At 45.4% G+C, this 13571-nt stretch overlaps 1 protein-coding gene across 1 annotated transcript in view; it reads left to right on the forward strand.

The window, feature by feature from the left end:
• The first annotated feature begins 1208 nt into the window (after positions 1–1208).
• The window catches only part of Itga8 (integrin subunit alpha 8), a 167889-nt gene continuing 155526 nt past the window's right edge, over positions 1209–13571 (forward strand). Inside the window, exons 1-2 of the mRNA XM_042686085.1 lie at positions 1209–1505; positions 2095–2228. Coding sequence (XP_042542019.1) covers positions 1333–1505; positions 2095–2228 — 307 coding nt within the window. The 5' untranslated portion in view covers positions 1209–1332. The remainder of the gene's footprint in view (positions 1506–2094; positions 2229–13571) is intronic.

Below are 13571 nucleotides of genomic sequence, written 5' to 3' on the forward strand. Positions count from 1 at the left end.
TGAAATGGGTCTTCATCTCCTGAGGTATTGGGCCAACAGAGGCTTTGTTAATTCCTTCCAACACACATTCTCTCTCTCACACACACAACTCACATTCACACATGCTCACACATGCACACACACACAGGCCAATATTCTTGTTCTCTTTGCCTCTCCATATTCTCTGATTACATATCTTTATGCAGAAAGCTCCTCCAGCCTGATTTCTCTACACTCCCCAAGCCACTTCCGTTTAATCCCAATCCTGTGTGCAACCATCCAACCTCAGACTTGGGGTCTTCGATATTTTCCCCTCATGGTATCCATCTCCCACCGTGCACACCTCTCCACCTGCTACTCAGAGACCTGCCTCCCCCCCCCCAAAAAAAAACCTCTCACTTGACAATATCTCAAAACTAGTTACTGCCTCCATCTCTCCTCTCCACGTCTATTTAACCCCACCTTTATTAAGCTTTAGCATTAGCCTATGACCCTGGAATGTGCCTATTTATGCAAGGACATCTGCATATGGTGCGTTTCCCTCCTCCATCCCGTCGGTTCCTCACTCCCGCTCTGCGCAGGGGATACCCAGGAAAAGATCGGGGTTCATAAACTGGAAGTTGGGGTTCTGTTGATTTCCAACTTGCTTTGGATAGAGTGTGAATCTGTAAACAAGCAAACAAACAAACAGCCTTGACATGGGCAGTCTCCAACCCAGGCACACAGGGTTCTGGAAGGTTCCCTACCCAATTCTTACTATGCCTGAGATTTTGCTTTATTGGGCACCCCTGCTGAGAAGTGGGCATCGCCGGAGTGGAGGGTGGGGGGCAGGGGGAACTGTTGCCTATCAACTTTAAGTCCTATTCTCAGACTTGGGCACGCATGGCGCTTGGGGCGGGGGTCTTCCGTCTGTAGAGGGGAGGGGGGGTGCACTTTCACCTTCTTCCCCTGATTGGAACTGAAGCCACCTCTCCCTTACGGGGGGACGTTGTTTCCTAGGACAATGGCTCCTGGGGGTTCCAGCGGTTCATAGAAACCCCGGGGTCGTCTGACCTGGGGGGAGCTCCGGGCCGCAGTTCCGCGATCGGACGCCAGGCGGCGCCGAGGACCCCCCCCCCCCCCCCCCATCCCCTGCCCGCCCACCTCAGCCCGAGGAGGGCGAGGAGCGCGCGCATCCCGCGGCCAACCCGGAGTCCCCGGGACCCGGCGGGCGGGACCAGACGCCTGGCACCGCCGCGCGCTCCGACCCGGGACGCGGGCATCTGGGGATCGATCGCCAGGGCCCGGCCGCCCCGCTGCCCCCCGCTCGTCCCCCCTGCCTCTGCCCACCCCGCCGGGGAGGGACGGAGGGCCATGCCTGCCCGGACGCTCGCCCCGATCTGGTGCCTCTCGGCCGCTCTGGGGATGCTGTGGTCCCCGGCCTCACGGGCGTTCAACCTGGACGTGGACAAACTCACGGTGTACAGCGGCCCCCGGGGCAGCTACTTCGGTTACGCCCTGGACTTCCACATCCCCGACGCCCGCACGTAAGTGGCTGACCTGAGGCGGGGCGGGGAGGGGGCGGAGGGCTCGAACCCCTCGCTGGTCAGCAGCGCGGGTCCCCCCCCCCCCCCCAAGCCTGTGTGTCTGAGATCTCCATCTCTCTTGTCCTGCATGCAAGATGTGCCTCGTGAACTTTGAACTCGAGACCCCTCCACTTGCACCGGGGTCCTGGGTTCAAAGACAATTTGCCTTGCACAAAGACCTGGGGTACACCCCCCCCCCATCCTCCAGCCAGCCAGTCACCCGAACGACCACAGCATGGTCTGTGTATAGATCCAAGTGTCCCATGCGCAAGTGCCTTTGGCGACAAGCCGGGCTACGCTCTTCTTCCTCTAATCTCGGCTTCCCTTGCGCCCACCTCGCTCCACCCAGACGAGAACGGGGGGGGGGGGCAGGTTGGCACCCTCTTCCAAAGGTCGGCTTGCCCACAGATTTCCAGGAGGAAATCGAATGTGACAGCCTCTCCCGTTCCAGGGGCGTTCCTGCCCTCCACCCCCCCTTCCCAGCCCGGCCCCAGGGCTGAGTGCTCCAAACCTCCTCGGGGCTGGCTGACCTTTGCCAACCTTTTCTCAGGGCCAGCATCTTGGTGGGCGCGCCCAGGGCCAACACCAGCCAGCCAGATATTGTAGAAGGAGGAGCCGTGTACTACTGCCCGTGGCCCCTGGCGGGGTCTGCGCCTTGCAAACAGATTCCGTTTGACACCACCAGTAAGTGTTGCTTGTCATTGGGGGGCTGAGGGTGGGGAGAGAGTGTTGTGGTTTGAAAGCACTCCAGCTACCCCAGGGACAGGGGTCCATTTTTTTTTTCTTTGTGTTCATTTTGCCTGTCTGCCTGTTCCATCCTTGTTGGTGGGCCGTGCGAGGTCCAGAGCGAAATCAGTTGCTTCCAATGGGTAGTGAATCCAGAGAAGAAAACATTTCTATCAACTCCTGATTGTCTGGATTGCTTCTGGCAACTTCTAGTTTCCTTACTGTCAGAAGTGAGCATTTTCAGGGCGAATGCATGTGTCAGAGAAATTCAAAAGGTACATCCTAAGCTTGGCTGTGGAGAGAATCGGATGGTTTTCCCAAAGGCAAACCTGGGAAAGGATAGATTTTTTAAAAGTGTTTCAAGTTTCCATACTCCGGAGGCAAGACTTAGCTGTAGACAACCCAGACAGCACTCTCTGATGCTCTGTAATTCTTTACAGAAAGATTTTTCTTTCAAAATATTGGACATTGGATGCAAACTAGTACAGGCAGCGTGTGGATGGATTACATTCATCTCCAAAACCCCTAGACAGATGTTTCTTATTTAATTAAAGGGAAAATACATTTTTAAACAATTCAGTCTGGTTACATTTCCTCTGGTGTTTTCTCTTAAGAGTCCTGAGAAAATAAATTTAAATGTAATGCTTTTGAAAACATTGACACCGAATGCTTTAATTTTGTACCACTGAATCTTTAAGCATTCAAATGATAGATATGACAGGACACCAAATATCCTTTTGAAACTGTGAATACGTCAGTTCCATTAAGTCTTTGTTGAACAGTCATTGAAAATACCTCCTGCACCCCATAACTGTTCCATTACATCATTCTTGATTTCTGCCTACTTTTGTTATCTTTCTTTTTCGTTTTTACTTTTTATTCTTTGAGGGATTGTACAAGGGGGTTACACCGTAATATGCCCATTTCTGTGCCCAAGTTCTGTGTAAGTATTATGACCAAATTAGGAGCCTTTTATAAATTTTTTAAATTGTGCTTTTTCTGCCTATTTATATATGTCCCAAGCCCTTATTTGCCATTTATTTCATGAAGTCATTAAGTTATTCCATCCCATGATTTGTAAGTTCTTATTTTGAAATTTAAGTTTAGCAACAGAAAAATTATACATTTGGGCTTTTCAAAAATCGTTTAATTAATTGCCTTATTACAGTCAAGTTTCATCTGGTTCCTGATCTCTAGTTTACCTGTACACCTTCGAAAGCCCCAATCTCAGCAGAAGGTTTTGGTTCAATAGATAAAAATCAGACTCCAGACATCAACAAGAACTTTTTAAAAATTGACCACTCCCAATCACAATTTTCCAATATTCACTAACAATAGCTAATATTTTCCAAAGTCCATTCTACAGCAATTGTTTGGAGTTTTGAATTCACTTTTCCATAAAGAACTAATGCTGAAAGATTACATTGTTGGGGGGCTGGGAAGGTAGCTCAGCGGTAGAGTGCTTGCCTTGCATGCATGAGGCCCTGGGTTCGATTCCTCAGCACTACATAAGCAAAAAGAAAAACGCCGGAAGTGGTGCTGTGGCTCAAGTGGTAGAGTGCTAGCCTTGAGCTGAAGAGCTGAGGGACAGCGCCCAGACCCAGAGTTCAGGCCCCACAACCGGACCCTCCCCTCCCCCCCCCAAAAAGATTACATTGTTGGTTTCTGGAAGAGCCCCCAGGACTGCACTCCATCCTGGCTGTAGCTGAATTATATTTGTAATGAATTGATATGGGATGAACTGGCATAACTTGAGCTATTAAAGAAATCAGAAAATCATGTCAAGCAAAGATTAGCGTGACTTGGATGAAGGTGAAGGCGTATGTGCTTCTGAAAATGCAGCTGGATGTCTGAAAGGGCTTTGGACAGATGGCTGTGCACGTCTTCTACATGTATAGCACTTTTCTTGATAGGCACAGGCTATTATTACCCTTATCGACCATAATAGTAATCATCTGAAGTGGATACTCAATGGGGTGGGGTGGGTAAAGGGGAAAGGACTGGGCAAATGAGCAGAAGGGAGGGAGAATGAAGTCAAGAATCCAGTGTACATCCTACAAATTTAAGAAGAGTGAGGGGAGGAGGAGGGAGGGGAAGGATGGGTGAGAATGTTGAAGAGGGTGACGATGATGGAGTTACGTTGAATTCATCAACTGCTTCATTAGATGGCAACCCCTTTGTACAACTACTTAAAGATAACAAAAGCATTTCAATGATGAGAAAAAGCGCCAAAATAGTAATTTGGGGATTCATAAAGGGGGACAAAGGGAGAAAAACGAAAGAAATAGATGTTCCTGAAATAATTGCACGGAAGTGGTGTTTGTAGAAACAAGGGCAGATATAATATACAAATTTGGAGGGGAATGAATGAATGGTCCAGCTGGTAGCCAGCATTGAGGGTAGTGTTGTGTGATCTGTCTGAGAAGGCATCCCCACTGAGGAGACAGGAATCATTGAGGAGTTTCCAGCGTCAGCCATAAGGGGGTACTGTGGGCCCAGAAAACTTGGTTGCTGCTGGGAAGGGCTTGGAAATAGGGGAGAAGGGAGTCAGAGGGCCTTGCTCTGGGGCATGCTACTGAGCAGGCGCCCTCTGGCTGTGATTGCGCTAGCAGTGTACCCCAACACCATAGAACTGGGTGCAAAGCTGTGAAAAAGAAGCCACAGCAGAACTTAGTTGGAGCACCCGCAGTGCTGCAGGCAGAGGGACAACTTGGGAACAAAGTTGCCAGATGGAAACAGACATTGCTGGCTGTGAGTCCTGTAGTCGATCAGGTTAGGGGTATGACATGAATTGATTACTACTGTCTACCAATCACTTGGCATAGGTTATTTCTCATCTGTAATACAAAATAGCTATGGAAAACTCATCTTAGGCACAAAGAAACCGACCGTAAACATATGGTCAAGGCTATATATACAATGGGGGAAACTGATCTAGGTCTCTGCTTACTGCCTACTGACTCTTCACCTGCCTTCCTTCAGGAAGCAAGGAGAAGTCTGGTCTTCTTGGAATGTGGGTTCTGGAAGCCCTGTTCACCTTCTTTCCCATTCCCCTGTCCTCCTCACCCCACATTTTACCCTACAAATTCCAGTATGAATGCTCCTCTAGAGAAGAGCTAAGGAGAAAGGGTAGGAAGGGCTGCAGAAACCCAGAGTCAAGCAGCAGGGGTAGTCTTGGTGGGAACTGGGGATGGAGTATGGCTCTGATTGGTTCAGCTCTCACTGAATCTGCACTCAGGGTCCCCAGAGAGCCACCATCTGCTGCCCGTGCCAGCACTGCAGTGTCTCTCCACAATAAAGAAAGCTGAGCACGCTGCTGGCTCACACCTGTAATTCTAGCTACTCAGAACACTAGATCTGGGGACAGAAGTTCAAAGCCAGCCTGGGTAGAAAAGTCCACAAGACCTATTTAAAAAAAGCCATAAGTGGAGCTGTAGATCAAATTGTAGAATGCCCAAACTAAGGGACATTGACCTGAGTTCAAGCCCCAATACTGGAGGAGGAGCAAGAGAATGAGGAGGAGGAGAAGGTCAAGAGGACAAAAAGGAGGAGAGGAGGAAGAGGAGGAGAAGGAGAAGGGGGAAGGAGAGAGGAGGAGGAGGAAAAGGAGGAAGAGAGAAAAAGAGGAAAAGAGAAGAGGAGGGGAAGGAAGAAAAAGAAGGAGGAGGGGAGGGAGGGGGAGGGAAGGAAGGAAGGGAAGAAGGAAGGAAGGAAGGAAGGAAGGAAGGAAGGGAGGGAGGAAGGGAGGGAGGGAGGGAGGGAGGGAGGAAGGGAGGGAGACTGTGAATCCGTGTATACCCGCAAACTGTGACATGAAGGCACAAGCATATATTATATCACCAGTATTCCTCTGTAGAAGTTTCTGTGACTCACTGTCTTTTCGCCTATCTAGTAAATCCAATGCTTCTTTTTCTTTTTTCTTCTTCTGGTGGAGCAGGGATTTGAACTCAGTGCTGTGCACTCACTAGGCAGACAGTGTACTGCTGAGACATGCCTTCACTACCAAAATCCAACCTTTCTACAAAGATATTTTGACTTGTTCAAGCCATGGGATGGGGAATCTATTAAGTTTTCTCAGCTAGACACTGAGGGGAACTGATGTGTAATTTAATCCCTGAATGTGTCTGTGATCTTGCACCTTGATTTATTTCAGGTTTAAACAAATCTGTTCAAAAGATACCTGTTTTATTGTTGTTGCCATTAAATAGTCATTGTGTTAGCTTTTCTTTATCATGTAACTGGGATTTGAATTTTTTTTAATTTTTTTTTAAACAATGGCTCATGATAAGCATAAAAGCAGAGGAAACTTGGGCGACTCCACACTCCAAATGCATGAATACTATTAAACTCCCATCCTTTCAAGTAAAGAAAAAGGGAACTTTGAGGAAGCAGATGGTGGCGGGGGGGGGGGGGGGGGGGGAGGTGCAAAGAGTAGATAATTCTCTTGCTCTGTGCAGTATCAAGTAGGCCCCCCCAACCCCTTCTCCTCTCCCTCTGCCTTTCCCCTCTCATTTCAACAGAAGGAAATCTCTCTCATCACCAAATTGATTTCTTCCACTTCAGCTTCAGGAACTCTCTAAACCAAACCCTGCGCCTTAAACAACTTAACACATAACCTCTCAGCTGCCAAAGTCACAGCTTACATTCATACCCACTGCAACTTTATTTATTTTTTAATTCCCCTGGTGGTGGAGCTTGAACTCAGGATCTGGGCACTGTCCCTGAGCCTCTTTGTGTTCAAGGCTAGTGGTCTACCACTTGAGCCACAGTGCCACTTACAGTTTTTGAGTGGGTAATTGGAGAGAAGAGTCCCAAGGGGACTTTTCTGCCCGGGGCTGGCTGCAAACTGTGATCCTCAGATCTCAGCCTCCTGAGTAGCCAGCATTACAGGTGTGAGCTACCTGTGCTCAGCTCCACTGCAACCTTTACTTCTTATTTCTCTTGCCCTTTCCAAACCAATATGCAGATTAAATAACTATAACCCTTCTGCTAAAGAGGGGAGTGGCTCAAACCATGAAATGGACACCTTATCTTGGCAACAATAAGAGGACAAAAATCACAACAATAGGAATAAAAGCATGGTGTCCCAAACAGTTGATTGTGTTCAGTGCCCAAAGGACATATGTAGAAGAGAAAGATCATGGTGTATGCTAATAAATGATGATTCGTAGAGCCCTAAGAATAGCAGAGACAATACAGCTGGAAGCCACTCACAATGAGGGACCCACATGAAAGGGAACTGGAAGAGGTGGGAAGTAGAAGTCATCTGAGAATGACTGCTAAAATTGGCTTGGCCTTCCTTTAATATCTTCACAATTAGAAGGAAAAAAAGAATTTAAGGACTGGAAATCAGAGTTGATTTGGTTAAGGCCTCTCAAAGCACCAGAATGGGAAAAGACTTCTGTTACAATCGTGTGTTAGCTTGGAGACCAGAAGACTTCTTTTTTGTGGTGGGGGGAGATTCTGTTTCATTTTGTGTTACGCTGAGACCACAGTAGGAGGCTAGCTCAGAGCATCTGGCCGCATGACTGGTACGGGGTGGGTTTTGATACCATGCGCACCACCCTTTTCTGCATCTAGGGGGTGACACGTGTGGGCCACATAAGTCTTGCCTTGTCAGTGTCCCCATGAAGATATCAGTTTTTGTTCAGGAACAAAGACAAGAGAAAATGTAGTTCACACTCACTGAAGAACAGGACAGAGGAACTAGCAAAGGTGATAGGATTCAGGAACAGCAAAAACACCTGGACCCCAGTGAAGTCCCATTGGATGGGAGAGGGGAAAGGAAGATAAACAAACGATTGTTTTTAAGACTTCAGAATGGGACTGGAGATGTAGCTCAGGGGCAGAACACTTAACTTTGGCCTGTGCAAAGTGCTAAGTTCAAGCCCCACTTCGGAAAAATAAATCAAAGAATCCATGCTACATAGAGTTTATCTACACCTAGCTATACACATAGACAGAAATGCCTAAGCATAGGCATGTATATGCAGAAATCTTCCTCTTCTAAGTGCTGGTCCAGACAGATCAAGAATTGTGTAGCTGAATGTCTTGCTTTTTCTGCGAGAAATTCGTGATGGCCACCATGGCTGAGTACACTGACCTGAGCACCCACCACCCAGCTCTAAACAAATCTTGATTGGCTCACATTTCCCCACCACAAGACACAGTTGAGTCCTGATAGGAGACATGAGGAAGCAGTGATCCGTACAGCACATAGCAACCGAGGAAGCAATTAGAAAAAGGAAGTCCTTGAAACTCCAAGTAAAAATGGGAAACAGACCCGCTGTGGGGCAAGTTGAGTAGTAGGCGCCTGTTGCTTAATCTGCAGAATTCTGTCAAGAAGGCTGTGTGAGGGAGGGAGCAGGCATACAGGCTCTTGGCCAGGGTACGCTGGGCAGCCACCGCTGCTGCATGCTGGGAGAACTGTCCAAAATAGTCTAGAAGTTATTCTGAAGGAAACAAAATGCATGCACTTTGACATTTAAGCGGACTGGCTGAGGGGTGCATGTGAATTGTGCCCTTTCCTGTGTTCATGTGCAAAATTGCACCCGTGACTGAGAACTCTACTCTTGTGTTCTGCTGGTACACACCATCCAGACACACACACACACACACACACACACACACACGCATGCACATGCACACACACACACATGAAATTTGGAGGAAGCCAGATTTCAACCAAACAGAACCAAGCTTTGGCTTTCCTGAAGCCCTATTCATCGTTTAACCAGCAAGCCTGTTGAGAGCACGTAAAGATGACATATACATACTAGTTTTCACCTGGTACTGGTGGCTCATGTCTGTACTCCTAGCTGCTCAGGAGCCTGAGATCTGAGGATCTCAGTTCAAAGCCAACTGGGACAGGAAAGTCCATAAGACTCTTTTCTCCAATTAACCACCTAAAACTGGATGTGGAACTGTGGCTCAACGTGGTAGATAGCTAGCCTTCAGCAAAAGAAGCTCAGGGACAGTGTCCCAGGCCTTGAGTTCAAGCCCCACGACTGACCAAAAAAAAAAAAAAAAGATGATATATAAGTTTTCAAAATTCAATCTCAATAGCATGCCAATAAAAACCTATATATTTCATGGAGGACATAATGAATCCTAAAATAGGTTGAACACAGTGTCTATCCTACACTAATACAAAGAGATTAAGGTATGCAAGCAAATTGTGAGTCACTGAGACATGTTTTATACTATTACATCACCACTGAGGGACGGTGATGGAATTCAGGCAGGCCTGAATCACAGTTGAATATCACCAGCCAATCCAGAAAGAAACTGTACCTCAATCATGCAAAATGAAGAACTTGATCGCAGCTCAAGCCCACCAATGGTCTTCCAAATTGAGACACTCTTCTAGATCCACAAACTTGAGTGAAAGTGATCCGTTACCCTTTTGATTGTTTTAGTAAAGATGAGGCACACATAACAAAAATAAGTTTCTAGAAGAGATTGCCAAGTGTTAAGAAGAGGAGGGAGATGATTTTACAGGAGAGGCCTGAGGGACTTAGGGCAGATGGGTAGAACTTACTGTTGAACTTACAGGCTTGATGGCTGTAGCGGGCTCATGACTGTAGGCAGTTGTTAAAATCCATAGCACAAAGAGTGAGTTTTGTTGTATATAAGTAATAAAAACAAAATTTAAAAAAGAAGAGAGAAAAGCATAAATAGAGAAGGCAAGAAAATTATGTATTTGATACGATCCAATTGGTTTTTTTGGTCATTGCTGTAACATATGAGCATGCATGTGTGTGGGAGGTGTGTGTGGGAGTGCGCATGCCCCAGTCTTAGGACTTCAACTTAGAGCCTACCGTCCCTGAGCTGTTTTTGCCCAAGGCTAGTGCTCTACTACTTGAGCCACAGCTCCACTTCTGGTCTTTTTTGGTAGTTTATTAGAAGTAAGAGTCTCTTGCCTCAGCTGGCTTCAAACTGTGATCCTTAGAACTCAGCCCTGTTGAGTAGCTGGGATTACAGGTGTGAGCCACCAGCACCCAGCCTATGATCATTTTGACTATGGTAGAATAATACCCAGATGGGTAAAATCACCTACCTGCAGAGTCTGGGTCCTACCTTTAAATCAGAGTGAACAATTATATCACATACCATAGCACCTTCTTTATCATTCTTAACTAGGGGATAATACATTCAGAACATGTTTGGTTGAAAAAGAAACTAAAGGAAAATGTGTTGAATGAGACTAGATCTGTGAATTAAAGTATCATACTATGTAATTCCCCCAGGATTGTAAAATTCAGGCCTGTCAGAACACTCACTGGTAGTCACCAGGCTACAGAAGTCTCACTCAAACACAGGATTAGAGTTACCAAAATTAATGTAATGTCACTGCAGGGCATTTATTTATTTGCATTGGGTCAGTGTTTTGGGTTTTTTCTTTCTTCAGCTCTGCAATTTGATGGATACAGATTTAAATGTGATATTACAGAGCCCTCTTAACCATCTGCCCTGGTTTTGAGGAGATGGCAGTAGACAGGACACACACCAGTGCTACAGGCCTAGGTTTAGTCAAAGATGTACATGGCCCCCATTGACACAGCATCTCACTCCATGCAGGTTGAGCAACGGAAGCCAACTTCCAATTGCCAGCTTATGACTCCATGTTGTACCTCAGCTATCATCCGCCACGATTTCTCCAGCCATCTCCACCTCAGCCATCTTCTTGCCACAATTCTGGCACAACACATGTCCTTGTCACACTACCTCATGATGCAGCACATCATCAAACACTCCTGTGTACATGAGTGACCGTTTGCCCAAACACCCCAACGCACACGGGTCCCCGTTTATTTTACAGCCACCTCCTTAATCACTCTGAGTCTTCCATTTCTGTCTTCCCACATTTACCACAAAGATATGTGTTTCAGAAATTAATTCTCAAGTAGCTATGAATTCTTTTTCTGGGAGGGGGAAATTAACAAATCCTCTTAGTGGCCTTTTATAAAGGCATATCACACTAAAAGCCAATGTTGTTAAACTTCCTACATATGGAATGTCAATTAAATTATGTCAAATAAGTCCCAGGGTTATATATTATATAATGATAAAAAATGAAGTTTAAAAAGAATCAATATTAATATGGAAGATTGCTTTTGTTTTAATGTTAGGCAGGAAACACACATTGTGTCTACAACTGTTTGAAACACAAGAAGAGTCTGTCTTCGAGGAGAATGATTAAAATTTTTCTTTTTAAAAATTAGTTTTCTTGCTTTTAAGACTAGTGATCAGGGGGGCTAGGAAGGTGGCTCAGTGGTAGAGCGCTTGCCTTGCATGCATGAGGCCCTGGGTTCGATTCCTCAGCACCACATAAGCAAAAAGAAAAAAGCCAGAAGTGGCGCTGTGGCTCAAGTGGTAGAGCACTAGCCTTGAGCTGAAGAGCTGAGGGACAGCGCCCAGGCCCAGAGTTCAGGCACCACGACCGGATCCAAAACAAACAAACAAACAAACAAAGACTAGTGATCAGGAAAACTAATTCTAGAAATGAACATGAAAATTACTGTACTGAATTACTATTAAAGTAATTCAATAATATAATTATTGAGTTGACGACTTCTAGTAATAAAGTCTCACGGTAGGAAATATAAATCCTCTATAATGGAGGATGAGCCAGTTCCTCTTTTGTCTTGGGTGTCAGTGGTAGAGTTGCTTAGAAATGTGTTTATTTACATACAGACATTCATGTTTCGAAACAGTGAAGACCAGAATATTTCCAGAAACCCAATCGGACTCACTGGTTTTCATTCTGGATTTTCTCTAAATCTCTAAATAGAAATATAGGCTTGATGTTATGATACAGTTATTTCCAGTTCCTTCTAGAGTAAGCAAACTGAGTAGAGCTGATTTGAGAATCCCTGGGCATGATGAGCAAGCCTGAGAAGTTAATTCAAAATGTGTTTCTACCACACTCAGTTTACCTAACTTAGTGTAAGTGGGCCACGTGTAGAAACCATAGTGACCAAAGATTCAAATAAGCTTTAAAATGTACAAAGTATTGGGTAGAATTCAACCCATCAGGTGACCTTATGGAGTGGTGTTAGCCTTCCAAACAGAAATTGATGTTTAGTGCTCATTCTGTTATGCTCAGTAATGAAGTATTTTTTAATAGTATATATAATATACATAAGAATGTATAATAATTATATTAATGATTATAATATATAATATGTATAATATATAATGCATATATTATATTAATAATTATAATATACAATGTTTATATTATATTAATAATTATAATATAATATATTCATACCAAGGATGAGTTTTAAGGCTTATTTAGAGCATTTCTTTTAGGGTACACCATTGTAAAAGAGCCAAGTAAGGTTTATAAATATTCTGCAAAAATGAGTCTGTGTGGAGATGTATCCGCTCACTCCTGTCGGCAATATGGCTTGAGTGGAGAAAAATTGTCAGGTGACAGGAAGGAGTTGGGGAAGTGATAGCTAGAGCAGCATTTTCCCAAAGTTCCTATACACACATTGTCTGAGTGAGCATAAAAGGTTCATATTAAATAAGTTTGGAATTCATTTCCCCCTATGGGACTGACAAGGCATATAATAGCACTAAGAACTGACAAACTGAAAAACAACCAAACCCAACCCACTGGACTCAGAAGACACGACTTCTACCGACAACTCCACAGTGCCCGCCTGGTGCACAATTAAGACACAAATGGCCACACAGCTCTGGTTCAACTTCCTGCACTCCAGGCTCAGGCTCAGGCCCAGGCTCATGGGGCCTCATTCTTGACCTATGTGTCCAGAATCACCCCACCTGGGAAGGGGATGGGGACAATTGGACACTGTTCAATTTCCCAGGTGGAATTGGCAATCATTCCTTTTTACATTTTGTAAGCCAAGCAATGCCAACTTTATTTAAAAGCTGAATATTTATCTGTAACTGTCAACATGGAATCTATAACCTCTAGAGCCATGAAGGAAAGGAAATTCAACAAAAGCGGTTGTCTTGGAATATATGATAAGACTAGGTTTCGTTCGAATGAAGGTCTTTTTCCAGGTCATGTGTTGGGAATACTCAAATGCCATATAGTTCTTTGAGGCTCACATCCCAACCCTACAATTGGGGTAGAGAGCAAAACACACAGCAGACACTGCAAAGACAGGAACATTTGGAGATCCAAGTGCAAGTATTGTTCCACCTCTCTGTCTACAATCTTTCCACTCAGTGCCCCTTCTCTACCACCTGTGTCATCTCCTCTTACTTATCCTCCTCAAGTGGCCCGTTAGAAACCGTAATCTCTTTTTCACATAAAGTCAC

This window comes from Dipodomys spectabilis, unplaced genomic scaffold (genome assembly GCF_019054845.1).
Source record: "Dipodomys spectabilis isolate Male_0828 unplaced genomic scaffold, ASM1905484v1 ptg000096l, whole genome shotgun sequence".
In the NCBI taxonomy this organism is placed as follows: domain Eukaryota; kingdom Metazoa; phylum Chordata; class Mammalia; order Rodentia; family Heteromyidae; genus Dipodomys; species Dipodomys spectabilis.